Source organism: Acromyrmex echinatior, chromosome 13 (genome assembly GCF_024713525.1).
Source record: "Acromyrmex echinatior isolate Ae372 chromosome 13, ASM2471352v2, whole genome shotgun sequence".
Classification (NCBI taxonomy): domain Eukaryota; kingdom Metazoa; phylum Arthropoda; class Insecta; order Hymenoptera; family Formicidae; genus Acromyrmex; species Acromyrmex echinatior.
Genome location: NC_141864.1, coordinates 11,281,654 through 11,297,397, shown reverse-complemented (window position 1 = coordinate 11,297,397; position 15,744 = coordinate 11,281,654). Strand labels below are relative to the sequence as shown.

The following is a 15,744-nucleotide window of genomic DNA, read 5'->3' as shown; positions in this document are numbered from 1 at the left end:
AAATATGCTCAAGATTACTTAAACATATCGATTAGAATAAACATTTTTAATAACTAACTTGTATAAGATTTCAACAAAATTTAATTACACAAATTTAATTTTCTTTTAAAATATTTTAAAATTTAATATGAATCTCTCAAACTTGTGTTATTATTTATTAATTTATCATACATATAAATTATTATATTAGGTGTTGGAATTAATTCGTAGCGTTTTTTAATGAAAGAATGTTATTTATTTCACATGAGCATTAAAAAATACATTAATGAAAGTACTTCCCATCACTTGTAAAACGCTACGAATTAATTCCAACACCTAATACATTTATTTTTATTTTCATTTTTTCAATATTTTCACATAAATTTAACTGATTTTTTACTGATTTATAAAATCACTTGCAAGTATCAGTTTGTAAATATTTTTAGCTCCTTAACAAAGAAAATAATATCGATAAAATAAATTTAATCAGAGACTTTAGGAAAAACTTTAACGATTAATTGACACAATAGTAAACATTTTTAATCCTTAAAATAATAATTACATTTTTAATCCATAAAATAATTTAAACAATGTATGTATATAATATAATATTAGAAAAATTAAATTTTCTTGGTATATTAAATTAAATAATAAATGACTGATTCTTCTATTTATGTTAACAATATGCTTTTTAGAATGATATACAAATAAAATAAACTATTTTCTATGTAACTTAATTATTGTAATTGCAAGAATCACATTAATAATATATATATTTAATGCGGAGAAAAATGCGGAGAAAAGAAATGAAGTTGTTTTCTTTGTCGAGCCGATTCATTCACGAATTCATCGTCGGTGTTTCATTGAGAATGGCTATTACTCCGTCAACGAGAAGTCAATCTCGGTAAAGGCCCACCTAAGAAAACACAAGGGTGGTGGGAGGAAAGAGGGAAGGAGCGAAAAGTGACGGCTGCGCGAGAGTGAGAGAATGAGTGGATGGGGCCCCGGCCGGGCCCTTCGACACGGCACGTTTCGAAGGGTCGACTCCTTGAGGGTCACGCGTCTCCATTAGTCATCGGCATTGTTTGGCTTCCTCTGTCGGACGCTTGCACCTCCTCCGAATGCGGCTTACACGCGTACGATGCCGAAAGAGATGCGACGAGAGGCCCACCATCTCATCGAAAGTTACCTCATACTAGGCTATCGCCACAGGAAGCGAGATTCCCTGAAATATGAGATACTCCTAGCTGTGAAGCGGTGCCAAGCGGTCTGCGAGGGAACGCCCGCTCGGAAACGCATTTCCTGAATTTCGTTTTGCAGCTAGTCTCTCCAAAGTCTTCCGTACCAAGTAAGAATTGAAACACATTCAATTTAATTTTTGAAGCTCGCGTAACGTCAGAGATATCAATAAGCATTGTTCAGATTAATTTTAGATTCTGTTTCTTTGAATGAACGTTTTTTATAAAACTTTTTAGTTTTATTTAATGACCGATTTACAGTTTATTAAAGATAGAAATTAAAAGACATAAACTGCATTTTCCTACGAGTATTATTTTTCAAAGAAGATGCTTAGAAATAGACAATATCTCATAAGTTAAAGCTTTTTTTTTATGAAATCAAGTTCTCCAAGTTTCGTGGGACGTAACATGAAAAAAAAAAGATCCCACAATGAACATTTGTTGCAGGCTCTCAGTCGAGTCTTCAGTTCGAATATAAATCCAATGAATGTAGGTGTCTGGCTTTCTCATCAGCAGCCAAACGAGGATTCTCATGCAACTAATTCAAAAGTTAGCGACACTAATGCCACGCATTTACGGACCGTAGTCGTAGCACATTAAGTATACATTAAACACCCACATATCCGTCGCGATTATCCAATCAGTCTTCTGAAGGAATTAACTGCCTGTTGATGATATATACAAATCATTGATAATTATAATATTAAATAATGAATGAAAAGAAACTGTTTTATAAATTGCAAGAAATTATAATATACAATAATTTAAGGAAGCTTACATTTCGTTTATGTCAAAATTTTTGTCAATCCAAATCCGATATAAATAACGAAAGACTAAAAATGTACTTGATTAAATGATATGATTGTTATATTTTGTAAATATATATACAGTGATGGCAAAAAGTCCCGGAACGGTCAAATATTTCGAAAACCATCAGTATTTAAAAAAAACACTGAAATACGTGAAACGATTTTTCAAAAAATCTATCTTTTGAGGGGGGTTAAGACCCCCCACCCCTAAGGGGGCACGTGGGGCACGAGGGGGGTCGAAAATCTTAAATGGCAACATAGGTCGAGTGGGGGCTCATTTGAAAGGTCTTCTCAAGACGAATCCAAAACACTCCGCATAGAGGGCGCTGCGTTCACTTTTGGCGGGAAAATGCAATTTTGAAAATTTTTTAGTCAGAAACATTAAAAAAGTTTAGTGTTTCGATAATCACCGGAACACGTGAAACGATTTTTCAAAAAATCTATCTTGATGTAGTAAAATCTTATAATGTAATATGGGTCGGAACTACTGCCAGCATCAGCATTACCCGAGATGTACCACGTGGAGGTTGCACGGTCAGATTTACATCTCTTCAGGGTGCTTGATTTAAGTGAGTCCCCTTGCCTCTCACTTTGCGTGCAATAATTAATGCAACAAATGCTCAAATTGATATCCATTAACCTCTTGACAGTGTGCTAATCGATTGTACGTACTCTCCCTTACGTTTTGAAGCATTTCTTAATTAAATTCGACACTTCAACAATTCGAGCCTTTAATTCGTCAAGATTCACTGGTTTTGTTTCGTAGACCTTGCTTTTTAGATAACCCCAGTAAAAGAAATCTAGTGGCGTTAAATCTGGAGATCTTGGTGGCCATTCAATTTGACCTCTTCTACCAATCCATTTATTAATAAATGTTTGGTTTAGAAAATTACGCGTTGTCGTGGCATAATGAGCTGGTGCACCATCCTGCTGAAACCAAACATTTTCAAATGCATCTCTTGTTATGTTTTGTAGACATGGTACGATTTGAGCAGTCAAAAGGCGAACGTATTAGGTGTTGGAATTAATTCGTAGCGTTTTTAAATGAAAGAATGTTATTTATTTCACATGAGCATTAAAAAATACATTAATGAAAGTACTTCCCATCACTTGTAAAACGCTACGAATTAATTCCAACACCTAATAGTTTTCTGAATTAATATTTCCATCAATAAAGAATGGCCCTATGATACGATCACCCAATATTCCAGCCCAAACGTTTACTTTTTGAGGATTATGAGTATGAGAATCTCTCATCCAACGCGGATTGCTATCTGACCAATATCTACAATTTTGTCCGTTTACAGATCCGTTTAATTCAAAAGTAGCCTCGTCGGAAAAACAAACCCAATATAAAAACTGACGATTATTCTGAACACGCGTCATCATTTCATCGCAATACTCAACTCTCCTGTCATAATCATCTTCTGATAATTCCTGCACGAGTTTTATTTTATACGGGTGATAATGATGTTTTCTTAAGATATTTGTCACAGATTTTCGACTAATGTCGCATTCCTGCGCAATTTTAGACGGAGGTTTATTTGGATTTTCAATAACACTCTGAAGAACTTCTAATGCTGTATCGTCGTTGCTAGCAGTTTTTGGTCTTCCAGATCGGGGTTCATCTTCAACAGAACCTGTTCTTTTAAATCGCGAAACTGTGCGATAAACAGTAGACTTAGAAATTGGATAGTGCTCCGGATAGGTGTCATTAAACAAATTTGCGACTGCTTCGTAAGATCGAATTTGGTCACCAAAACCGCGCATTCTAAGGATTATAATTCGGTCGGTAATACTTAGTGGCATTTTTAAATAAATGCAAAATTATTATAAAATAATGATTTTGTAATTTGAATTAAAAATGAAATACAATTTGTAAGTAGTTTGTGTCAATACCTATAGTGTCGGAACAAAACCAGCTTTTACTATTCTTGGTAAACCAAGACGCTTATAGGTCGCGAAAGTCATTTTCACTTGCGAGAACCGTTTTTCATATAACAGATACGATTACAATCTGCGAAAAATGATTGTAATGTTTTCAATGCTTAGTGTTTTGGATTTTACTACACCATCAAGATAGATTTTTTGAAAAATCGTTTCACGTGTTCCGGTGATTATCGAAACACTAAACTTTTTTAATGTCTCTGACTAAAAAATTTTCAAAATTGCATTTTCCCGCCAAAAGTGAACGCAGCGCCCTCTATGCGGAGTGTTTTGGATTCGTCTTGAGAAGACCTTTCAAATGAGCCCCCACTCGACCTATGTTGCCATTTAAGATTTTCGACCCCCCTCGTGCCCCACGTGCCCCCTTAGGGGTGGGGGGTCTTAACCTCCCTCAAAAGATAGATTTTTTGAAAAATCGTTTCACTTATTTCAGCGTTTTTTTTAAATACCGATGGTTTTCGAAATATTTGACCGTTCCGGGACTTTTTGCCATCACTGTATATATATATATATATATATATATACTCTTTAAAATTTTAGAATAAATCTTATTCTTAAAGATTGAAAATTAAGTCTCTCTCTTTTTCAAGACTGGCTTAATTTTCACTCTTTAAAGTAAGATTCCACTCCAAAGAATGCTAGAGAAGTAATTAAATGTTCATTACTTTTAAATTTACAATGATCTGCTCATATTTTAAGATCAGAAAGAATTGTTTTCTGTCAATCAGTCAATTTTGTTTGTTGTGTCTGTAATGATTAATGAGCGAAACGTCCCTGAACTTCTTCTTCGAGTATTTACCGGAAGCCTATAAATTATAAACGCGAGATGACGGCGCTGCTGGTGTATTCTTGAAGACGCGTTGCATAACGAGACGCGCACTCGTCAAGTCGTCACAACGGTCACGGCGAAAAAATTTCAGGCAAATAGCGATCGACAGTAAACGTCAGAGTAAAGTACAGAGGAGGGAAATGGCGTACAAGTGTCTCTCTATTTTTGGCGGGCGTATCTGGTTGAACCACGAGCCCTTGACGCGTTTTCTGCTTTTCGGACGCAGTAGCAGCTAGTTACCCGTCGTGGCGATGTTCGTACGATTGCTAAATCTTGCAGGAGTATAGCACCCCTTGCCGATAAACATGGAAGACAACCCAACGCAAGGTAAAAGCAAGGTTTCATCGAAAGAAAGATTTATTAAAAAATGTAATTTATATATTTATAATATAAGTGCAATATAAGAAACAAACATTTAAAAGTTTATTTTAAAAGAATCAAGCGGATCATCCAACATACAATAACTTGTCAACACGGTATTTTCATAAAAATTGTAGCATATTATTATTTTTCTCGCAAAAATGAAGTCAACCCTGGTGGAAAAATTTGTCCAAATGTGTCCGAAATGTGGTTAAATGTGTTTGAATTCGTTTTAAATTTCTTCGAAAATTATCAAAATGTCGGACAAATTTTGGACAAATTTGGATAGTTACAGATAAAATGAGATACTTACTGTCCAATTTTTTTTGGCAATACTATCTGAATTTGTCATTTTTAAATATTTTTCGAACAGATTGTCAAATTTTTTCTTCCAGATAATAGAGACTAATCAATGGAATATTGTGTATCATTAATTTTAATCAAAGTTACAGTAACAGACATTATGTACATACGAGATATTAGGATTAAAATTTGATAGCTACAACGTTTACTGTTATTCTTACTTATTCTTATTTTGTTGAATAATTATAAATAAAATTTATAAATAAGTAAATAAAATTTTGTAAACTATATGGAAACATGCTTTAGAAATTCCGGCTTACGTTAGGCATCGTGGATGGCAAGTGAGAACGCGAATCGCGGTGGTGATACTCATCTTTGTTGGTTCAATGATCATTTACTGGTTCGTTAGTTCGAGCATGGAAAATCGGCAGGATGGTAGACATAGGGGGTCGACCAGTGGGAAGTCTCGTAAAATGGCTCATTTGGAAAGGCTGTCTGATCAAATCTTACCGTTAGAATACACGTAAGCAGGACGATCAACATATCTCCGATAATCTTTTCGATTATTGATTATTCAAATGCTAGAAATGAAAAAAACGTTCTATTCGCTGCAATTTTTGACTGTTTCCTCAAATTTTAAGATTTTTTAAAAAACTTATCAAATATTAAAACTAGTATAACAGAGGAAGATATTTTAATTTTATTTTGTTATATGTATACATGATATTTAAATAAATGCGTTAATAAATTTTTTATTTTATATTTAAAGTTGAAAAATATATTATTATATATAGATTTACTAACACAGATTTTCACTGTGTTAGTCAACTGATTGATGTTGACTTTTCTGTCCGCACTGCATATCTATCATCAATGATTGACATTACAGACTTGAACTAAAATATTTGCAGCACTCAATCTCACTTCCTCCAATTGGCAAACTACGGTTAAAATTAATATTAGAAATAGAAGATATTTTTGCATTTAGAGTAAATAAAATTATACAAATAGATAGATATTTTTATATATTACGCTTTTTTTTTAAATGTCATATCGCAATTTTTTTCTCTCTTTACTGCAGTTTGAAAATACTGCCCATATTAGAAGAGAATAATTTCACGATGATCGGTGATGCACAGATCCAATTCTATTCCAAAGTACCGACTAAACATATACGATTTCACGCCCGTAAGCTCCTCATACAAGACATTAGCGTGAAGGAATATCGTTCACCAAACGCATCAAAGTTAACGAGCACGTACGCTGTACTGGATGATGAGGAGGATTTTATCGATGTGTTTCTTTTACATGTATTGATAACGGAAGAGATTTACATTTTACACATAAAATATATGATCCTATTGCATCAAAAACCAAAAGGGTTTTTCAGGAGCGCACACATTGATCATAATACAAACGAAACCAGGTATTACAATTTGATACAAAAATGTGATGTCTTTATAATTTATTAGTTAAATTCACACTGAATTATTTAAGCATTAAAGATTTATTTTAACCATTTAAGGCTTTTATTTCTTAATTTGTTGTATCTATATTCATATTAAATATAGACGGAAACTTTCTTACATGGAAGATATGGAGCTTTCTATTTGACCCTCTTGTGGCTATTGAATTCCACATCCAGAATTTAGTTTTTAAAAAAAATATATTAATTTTTTTGACAAATTTTAAAAAATTTTAAGTAATTTGACAAAAAGCAATGACTAGGGTATATGTATACACACACACACACACACACACACACACACACATGTGTAGAAATATATGTTACACATACAACAAAAGATAAAATATTTGTTATTTTGAAATTCTCCCTCCTCTCGTTTGAATGACTCCACACACTCAAAAAAATCAAAAGTCTCCGTCCTTGATGTTAAGTTTTAAAAAATACTTTATTTAGGGCCGATTGTTCCATCTTCAAATAAAATATAATGTTTATCCAGTGGATAAACAAAAGAGTAAAAGAATAAGAGAATGAGAGACTAGAAGAGTAAGAGAGTGAAGTTTATCAAAAAAAACAATCCAGCCTTAATGTTGTTAATTTATTAGTTTCAAAAGTTCCAATTTTTATTTTACAATGTTATATTTAACGCAACTCATATCTGCATATTGCAGATATGAAAGCAGACGTTTTTTTTCCAGATGGATAGCGGTGTCAAACTTCTCTCCAGATTACGCTCGATCAGCTTATCCATGCTTCGATGAGCCGTGGATCAAAACGCCGTTTCGCATCTCGATTGGCAGAAAGTCTAACATGCGATCGCACTCGAACTCAATGCGCAAATTCACCGAGGAAATGTAAAAGAGAGCGATTCTGTTGCAATTGTAACATACATATGTATCGCTTATTATATCCCCTGATCCCTGCAAAGTTGTATTCCTGTAATCGCAACGTTTAATTAAAGGATAATCCGAATTTAATTCAATCTCCCTTTTCTTCAGACATGGCATGCCGGGATATGTTTGGGACCATTATGAGAAAACCTTCCGTATGCCCACTTATGTGGTTGCTTTTATGGTCACTGATTTTTCGAGTTACGACGTTGCTGTTACCGATCGACCATCACATACGATCTTTTTCAGAAAAGAGATTGCGAACGATATAAGATACGTAGGCGACCTAATATCGAAAATTCTTCGTGTAGTGCAGAATTTTACTGGATTTTATTATGAATTAGATAAACTAGATGTGATCATAGTTCCTGAACTAGCGTACGCCGCAATGGAAAATTGGGGCCTCTTAACGTTTCGGTAAACGAATTATTTTTTTGCAATGCTCAACTTTGTCTTTTTGTAAAAAGTTTTGAAGTTCAAAAATATCGTCCTTTTCAAGTACAATTTGCATTTTTCAGATTTTTCTAAACAAGAATTTGTAATTGTGATTACTTAAAAATGTTATGTTTTTCTCGTACAAACTAATTAACAGAATTTTTATTACAATTTAGATTAAAAGTTATACTACTAATGAGTTATACTGATATTTTTAGAGAAGATGTTATCCTTATAAAGAAAGATGACAGTATTATTGAGTCCAAAAAGTCAATAGCTAGTATCGCGGCACACGAAGTCGCTCATCAATGGTTCGGTAATTTGGTAACGCCAAAGTGGTGGGACGAAGTGTGGTTGAAAGAAGGATTCGCCTCATTTTTCGGATTCCTAGCATTAAACGCAGTAAAGTGGATATAAGTCAATTTTCTAAATAATGTTAATTAAAAATTACCAATTATAATCACTTTATGTAATAATTTTGCTATTCAGTCTTTTATTATCTTTGAGCAATCTTTTAAATTAAAAAATGATTTTTTTTTTAAATTGGATTTTAAATAATACTTCGATATTAATACTTCAATATTATAATGTAAATATTAATATAATATAATCAAGGAATAGAAAGTTACTTTTAAAAAATAAGAAGTTACAGTTACTCGTTATTGAGTAGAAAAAGTAACAAGTTATCGTTATTAGTTACTGATTTTTAAAAATAACTCGTTACAGCTATCGTTATTTGAGAAAGTAACTTTTCATTACTTTTTATTTTTTGAAAATCGACAATCACCAATCACAACGGATCTAGGGGCTTTCTAATTTCAAGCGTTATGAGTGGCTAGTGTTCAATCGAATTGTGTTTAATTGTGCAAAATGACGATAAAAGTAATTGTAAAATTCGTTACCGTTACAGTTACCAAAAAAAAGTAACGCAGTTACTAGTAAAGTTATCAAAAAAGTAACTTGTAATTGTAACTTCATTACAAGTAACGAGTTATTTCTATTTTCTGAACATAATGTAAATATTAATTTTTACGTAAGAGCTGTGCAGAATTTTGCAAAATTGTAGAAAATTACATAAAAAGTCGATAAATGAGCTTTTGATTTTTAATTATTTTAAAATAATTATTAATTAATAATTTTTTCACCTTATATTTTTTAAATCGTATTTTAATAATTTTATGAGAATTAATTTTCTCGCATATTACATTTCATAGTTATGGTATTATGATATTTAACCAATGATCGTGATTAAAACGCTTGATTTTCCAGATTGAGCCTACATCTTGGAATCTGCAGACCCATTTTCTGATCGAGTGTCACGACGTATTTGATAACGATGCCGGCGAAGCGGCACACCCGTTACATATTGATCTGAGGAAAATGAGTAGGCTCACTGACGTCTTCGATTTGACATCATACGTCAAGGGTAATTGCGTGACGCACATGATCTATCATTTTCTGGGCGAGCGAATCTTCCTCTCGTCTGTGCGCCACTACATGCGCGCATATCACTATCGCAATGCCGATCAAGAGGATCTCTGGAGCGCTTTTCAGATGGAGATCGATGAAGCGAACGGGCTACCGGCTTCCTCAGGGTTCCGCATGAAGGACATTATGCGAACTTGGACGTATCAGGCCGGACTCCCTGTCCTGCACGTCCGACAGAATCGAGAAACCGGTGCGATCGAGCTTACGCAGGTGCGCCGCTCTTTATCGCAGATCAATCTCCAGGCGCGTTTCTTCATCTTGTTTCGTCGACGACAAATTACTTATCGATGGAATGCATTTACGACGATATTAATAATCGTTATTCTCTTAACGTAACGAGAAAAAAGGAAGTTGTGTGGTTAAATTATACAGAACGATTAAATTATACAAAATGCCTCAATTTTTTCCGATTAATCTGAAATCAATTTTTTTTTCTCAAAAATTTGATGGGTTCCATATTTAACTGTGGCTTTTCAATTTTTCAAATTAATGAAACTTTATATTAAATGTATTTAAAAATACAATACATTTAAAAAACATATAATACTGATACAAATATTATTTTACATCGAATATGGTATATAAATCTTATAACAAAATTTTTTTTTGGCCAATTTATTTTTCAGCCGAAGATAATTACAAATATAAATTGCTGACACATTAATAATTTTTATATTACAATAATTTGTCTACGTAATCATATAATAATTTCTTCCAACTCCACTTCTACATATTTTATATGTTTATGCTGCGTCTTTATGTTGCAAAATTATTAATTAATGTATTAATTTTTTCATAAAAATTGATGAGAGAGAGAATATAAAACATATTCTCTAAACAGATACCTTTTACGAATAAAACTGCAATTTATAATTTTCATTATAATACTGTAATAAAGCCGTCAGAAAAGATAAATTAAATAAAAAAGTGAAATATAATTATGAAATGTCTATAATGGACATCGATAAAAATTGCTCGATTATGCGATGTTTGTGTTTTAGGATCGATTTTATCATTATGGCCTAAATAGTACGAGCGAAGAGTTATGGCACATCCCGTTGACGTGGACAACCGAAAATGAACAGCAATTTGGTAATACCCTGCCGAAGGCATGGATGGTCAAGAAACGCATGAAAATTAACGACACTGCTTTGAGCCAGGCCACTTCCAACAACCAGTGGATTTTGTTCAATATCAATCAAACGGGTAATATTACTGTCTTAACATACTCTGATCAATTAAGGAGATAACAAAGTAATATTTTTACCAATAACTGGATCAATTTGGAAATAAACTCAAGCCACTTCATAAATTCATAAAGAATTTGTTTCATATATAGGGTGTTCAAAAATCGTCACACCACACTATTGTAACTATTGTAACGTAGATAGTAAAGTTGTATCGAGAATAGTTTCGTTTACTGTAACGTCGAGCGAGAAGGATTAATAATTTATTAATTATAATATTTTTTCGGAGACTACCTTTAAACTTATAAAACTACTGAATAAAACTATTGCTACTAATAATTTATTTTTATTGTCCTGTTATTTGCAGCGTTATATCATGTCAACTACGATATAAATAACTGGAAATTGTTGACAAAATCTTTTCAAGCTCTACCGGAAATAACTAAAGTTCAAGTGCTAACCGATTCATCTGCGATGACTAACGCCGGATTGCTCGATAAAAGAATTATGTGGGATATTCTTGAGAAAATGGAAAAAGAAAGTGGAATAATATTATGGACACCTGCGTTGCGTTTATTAACTACCATCCAAAATCGACTTTGGGACTCAAACTTGTTCAAGGTAATATTCCAAGTTATCAAGGTAAGCTATACGTTTACGCACGATATTAAGCAATAAATTGTACTGCAATAAATTGTTTTAATTATGAACATCGATCATTTCTTCGATAGTATAAAGAGACGATCGTACACAAGTAAAGAAGTAAGGTGGAATGCCCTTAAATGTTTGTGGTATATTTGCTACATTCTAGTTGTGACTTTGTCAAGTTCACTCGTCTTTCCAAGTAGATTTGCGCGAGATTGCAAAGGCGAACACATTTTCTTTTATTATTAATTTATACGGTCGCGGCGCGATAAGATATGCGAGATATAATCGACGCCGCCTCGCGCGATCTAAATCGTCCGCTATGCAGTTCTGGCTTATGTCGTTATTACGCGCAGTTAAGACTTAAGTATGGCATTATAAAGCGTATGATTATCCCTGGGACAGATATATAAGTGATCATCGGTCCATCGGCCGTCGTTACGATTCGACGTTCTCAATTAGGTCGGAGGACTCAATCATTATTTGCACCGAAATACGAGGCACGTAACATTTAATTAAGCACTCGCGCCGACCAATGTTGCCGTAACAGTTCCCTTTTCACAGAAGCCATTATTGCAAAAATATACGAGAGGAGAGGCCTCACCGCGAGTTGAGAGGCGGGCCCCACGGTTTCTTCAGGCACTCCACGTCTGTAAACCTAACGTGCCAAATTAAATAAATACGTTGCGGCGTATCTCTGCGTTTTAATCCACCCGGTTTATTGCTCGTAAATTCTGGATAAATGGAATTACTTACTCTTACTTCTTGTGCGAATCAACCGCAGATCTCTATAATGTTACGATAAATATCGCTGCCGGTTACTTTACCTTCTTCTTCGCAATTTCACAAGAACACTTTGATGTTTTTAAAGATGAAACAGAATCTTGAAACGAGAGGGTGAGATATTGGCTCGATACGGTAGACAGTTTTCTTTTTTAAGAGGACGAGATACGATATGAAAAGAAAATTAAAAAAGAGCAGAAGAGAGAGAGAGAGAGAGAGCCTCTAAACTATTATTTTAATTCATTACAATTAAAAAAAGTACTTTTGGATCATCAGAGCTTTTTTTATACTTATAGATACTTTTAGTGTGTATTGAAAAGAAATGTGTTGCTATGAATAATTTTACGTTTAAAAATCTTAAGCTTAATATGCATTTTTCTTTACTCTTTTATATTTAAACGAAAAATCAATTAAATTCAATTGACTTTTTTCAGTTCGTCGTGTGCAAGTTTATAAATAAAGTGTACAGCAAGATTGCACCGACGGTTATTTATAAGAATCCCACGCTGTGGACAGAATTCGAAATTAACTTAATGAAATCGGCTTGTTCGGTAGATTATCAAGCATGTTTAACGGCGGTCCTTGACTTTGACCGAAAAATGCTACAAAACGAATCATCGAACTCGTACGTATTTAGCAAAGTAAACTGTAAATATTTGTACATTTAATACAAAATGTATTTGCTCATTTTTAAGATTTGTTAATCATTAAGAATTAAGTATATTAACATTGAAAATTATAAATTTATTAGAAATATGTTAAGAATGGCTACGAACTATAAGAATAAAAACAAAATATAAATAATAAGCAAGACATATTGAAAAGCGCTAAAACATATTATTTCCTATCCCCTCCATTGTACCTTTAACTTTTTTTCTTTTCTCATTACCGATTGAAATTTTAAGGAAGTTCCATCGCAACTTACTTCTTTTACGTATTTCTGTACAATCCGACTGATTTTGTTTCGAAATTTCAAATACTTGAACAAACTGTAAGTTTTTATATTCTGAGTGACCTCTATCTATGAATATGTAAACTAACTTTAAGACTATTTCTATTTATTCTAAGATTTTCTATATTTTATTTTTAATTTTTATTTTATTCTTACATATCATATGAACTTTATATCAATTATCTTCATTTGTTTTATATCCTTCTATTATTATATTAACAGACTGAGTTTTTCATCATTTTTACTGACATTGACTTCATTTATTTTTATCAAACTATTGTTATTGCGACACGATAATAGCGAGTAATCTCCATTCTGACATTGCTAGAAATTAATTTTTTTTATTTGACATCAAGATGCGTTTTCATATCAATGCGATAATCATAGGATGTAATTATGCCACCATTTTCTACATCAAAGCAGAAGTCTGTATTTCCTCTCATTAATTTTTAATTATTATTAGCCGTTGACTTTTTAAATATGTTTATATAAATATTTTACTTAAAGATTTTTTATTTATTATAATACATGTTTAATTGAGAATGACCCGATCGGAATCGAAACATCGTTTGTTTTAATTTGTTGTAATATGTTTTAACGCTTTTCAATATATCTTGCTTATTATTTATATTTTATTTCTATTCTTATGATTCGTAGCTCTTCTTAACATATTTCTAATTAATTTATTATTTGAACTATTTACATTATGTATTTGAAAATTATAAAAATACATTTAGTATTAATTAAATGCTTCGTAGAAATATGAGCAATGGCCTTTACTGTTTAAATTAACCACTGTATTAGATACTGTTATGATAGCAGTAAAACTATCTGTTAAACTAGTTTACCACAAGAATTTCGTAGCTGGGCGTACTGCACACTCATGAAAGTTACAACGGAAGAACAATGGCTGGCACTCCTGAAAAGATACAACGAATCAACGGTACATGATAAGAAAAGCCTCGCCTTCGCATTGGGATGTCATGCAAACGCGAGTCTGTTGCAAAGGTGAGATACATTCCGCATCTCATGATAGAATGAAATTATATTAATTCTTAATAGACAGGTACGATATAAAGAGTGTTAAATAGGTATTCGTTTGAATACTATTTTGAATTATAATTATTTAAATATATATTACAATTTCTTATTACATATTATAATAATTGCTTCCAGATATCTGTCCACAATATATTCACAAAAGAATGTAACGTCTGAATATGTAGAAATAGCTCTAAAGTCCATTGCGTTAAATCCATGCGGATATCACGTTGCAATACAGTTTATAACTCAACATTGGAATGAATTTAACACGAACACAACAGAAGGAAATAATAATTAGTAAGTTAAATAAAGTTTACAATTGGCAAGAAAACTCTTTTGATAATTTTCAAATTGTTGAAAAAATAATTATTAAAAAATTTAATAAATATCAATTACCTTTTGTATGATCATCCGACTATTATTGTCTGACGCTCATTACATCTTCATCGCTGTACTTTCAGCGCAAATGTTACCTTGATCGACGTATTGTATGCTTTCTCGAAAAACATTCGTCAAGAAGAGGACATAGAGTGGGTAAGAAAATTGCACGAGTGATGGAACTTAACAAGAATCGAAAAGTGAACGATATCCGTCTCTAGAAACATATATACGTATATGTATATACTTCGAGTGTTAAAAGTGTCGAATCATTATATAACAATTGCGATCTTTTTTTTTCGTCAGCTAATACAACTGAAAGGCAAAAGCGAGAAATATGACACCGTAATCGAGAAGCTTATTAATAGAGTTCAGACTAATGTCGCGTGGTATCAAAAGGAGAAAAACGAGGTAATTATATTCGAGTCTGGTTGCTCAAAAAGTGAAATGGATTTTGCACTTGGTAAACGTTTTACTATGAAGTTATTTTTGTATTAAAATCTGCACATTTTTGCATACATTTGTACTCTTTTCTTAATTAATAATTATAGCTAATAGCATTCAACATATAGTATACTATAATTTGTATTAATCTTATTTAAATGAAAAAAAAATAAGATAGGATAAAATGTAATCCATTCGTTTCGTAACTTTTATTGTCAGTTAAAAAAAATAATATATTAAAATCTAATTTTCCAATCTTTTTTCTACAGACATTGAAGATACTAGAAGAAATTTCTATAAAATATACCGAGACAATAGATTGTAAGAAGCAAAGTTAATGGAAATACTATGTTCAAAATTCATTCAAATCAGTACAACCATGCGATTATTCAATACGAACAAAATAATTACAAATAATTGTAGTACGATCAGTTTGTACAGACTTTGATATCATGACTTTGCGATCAAAACCTAAAATTTTACTACATTAGTTTTTATTTATTGATGAAAAATAATTTTACAAAAAAATGTACATTTTTAGAGTCAGATAAAGAAAATTTCCTAAAAA

At 32.3% G+C, this 15,744-nt stretch overlaps 1 protein-coding gene across 4 annotated transcripts; it reads left to right on the top strand.

Annotated features, from left to right (window-relative positions):
* Positions 1-4,956: 4,956 nt before the first annotated feature.
* Positions 4,957-15,744, top strand: LOC105151531 (thyrotropin-releasing hormone-degrading ectoenzyme). 4 transcript variants are annotated; one of them, XM_087412585.1, is made up of 15 exons: positions 4,957-5,129; positions 5,772-5,988; positions 6,547-6,891; positions 7,602-7,784; positions 7,929-8,237; positions 8,474-8,657; positions 9,525-9,953; positions 10,745-10,949; positions 11,298-11,551; positions 12,793-12,983; positions 14,175-14,318; positions 14,487-14,651; positions 14,816-14,888; positions 15,039-15,143; positions 15,446-15,744. In XM_087412585.1, the coding sequence occupies exons 1-15, from the start codon at positions 5,108-5,110 to the stop codon at positions 15,512-15,514; spliced, it is 2,895 nt and encodes a 964-aa protein (XP_087268711.1). In that variant the 5' UTR covers positions 4,957-5,107; the 3' UTR covers positions 15,515-15,744. The 4 variants fall into 4 exon arrangements, with proteins under 4 accessions (XP_087268711.1, XP_011063598.1, XP_011063600.1 ...); XM_011065296.2 differs by having other exon boundaries at positions 4,975-5,129; positions 14,154-14,318; XM_011065298.2 differs by having other exon boundaries at positions 4,989-5,129; positions 5,875-5,988; positions 14,154-14,318.

Bases quoted from the DNA above. Each gene is read 5' to 3' on its own strand.
- LOC105151531 (XM_011065296.2), top strand. From the start codon at position 5,108: ATGGAAGACAACCCAACGCAAG. The intron at 6,892-7,601 runs GTATTACAATTT...TGCATATTGCAG, and splicing joins CATAATACAAACGAAACCAG to ATATGAAAGCAGACGTTTTT. The intron at 10,950-11,297 runs GTAATATTACTG...TGTTATTTGCAG, and splicing joins GTTCAATATCAATCAAACGG to CGTTATATCATGTCAACTAC.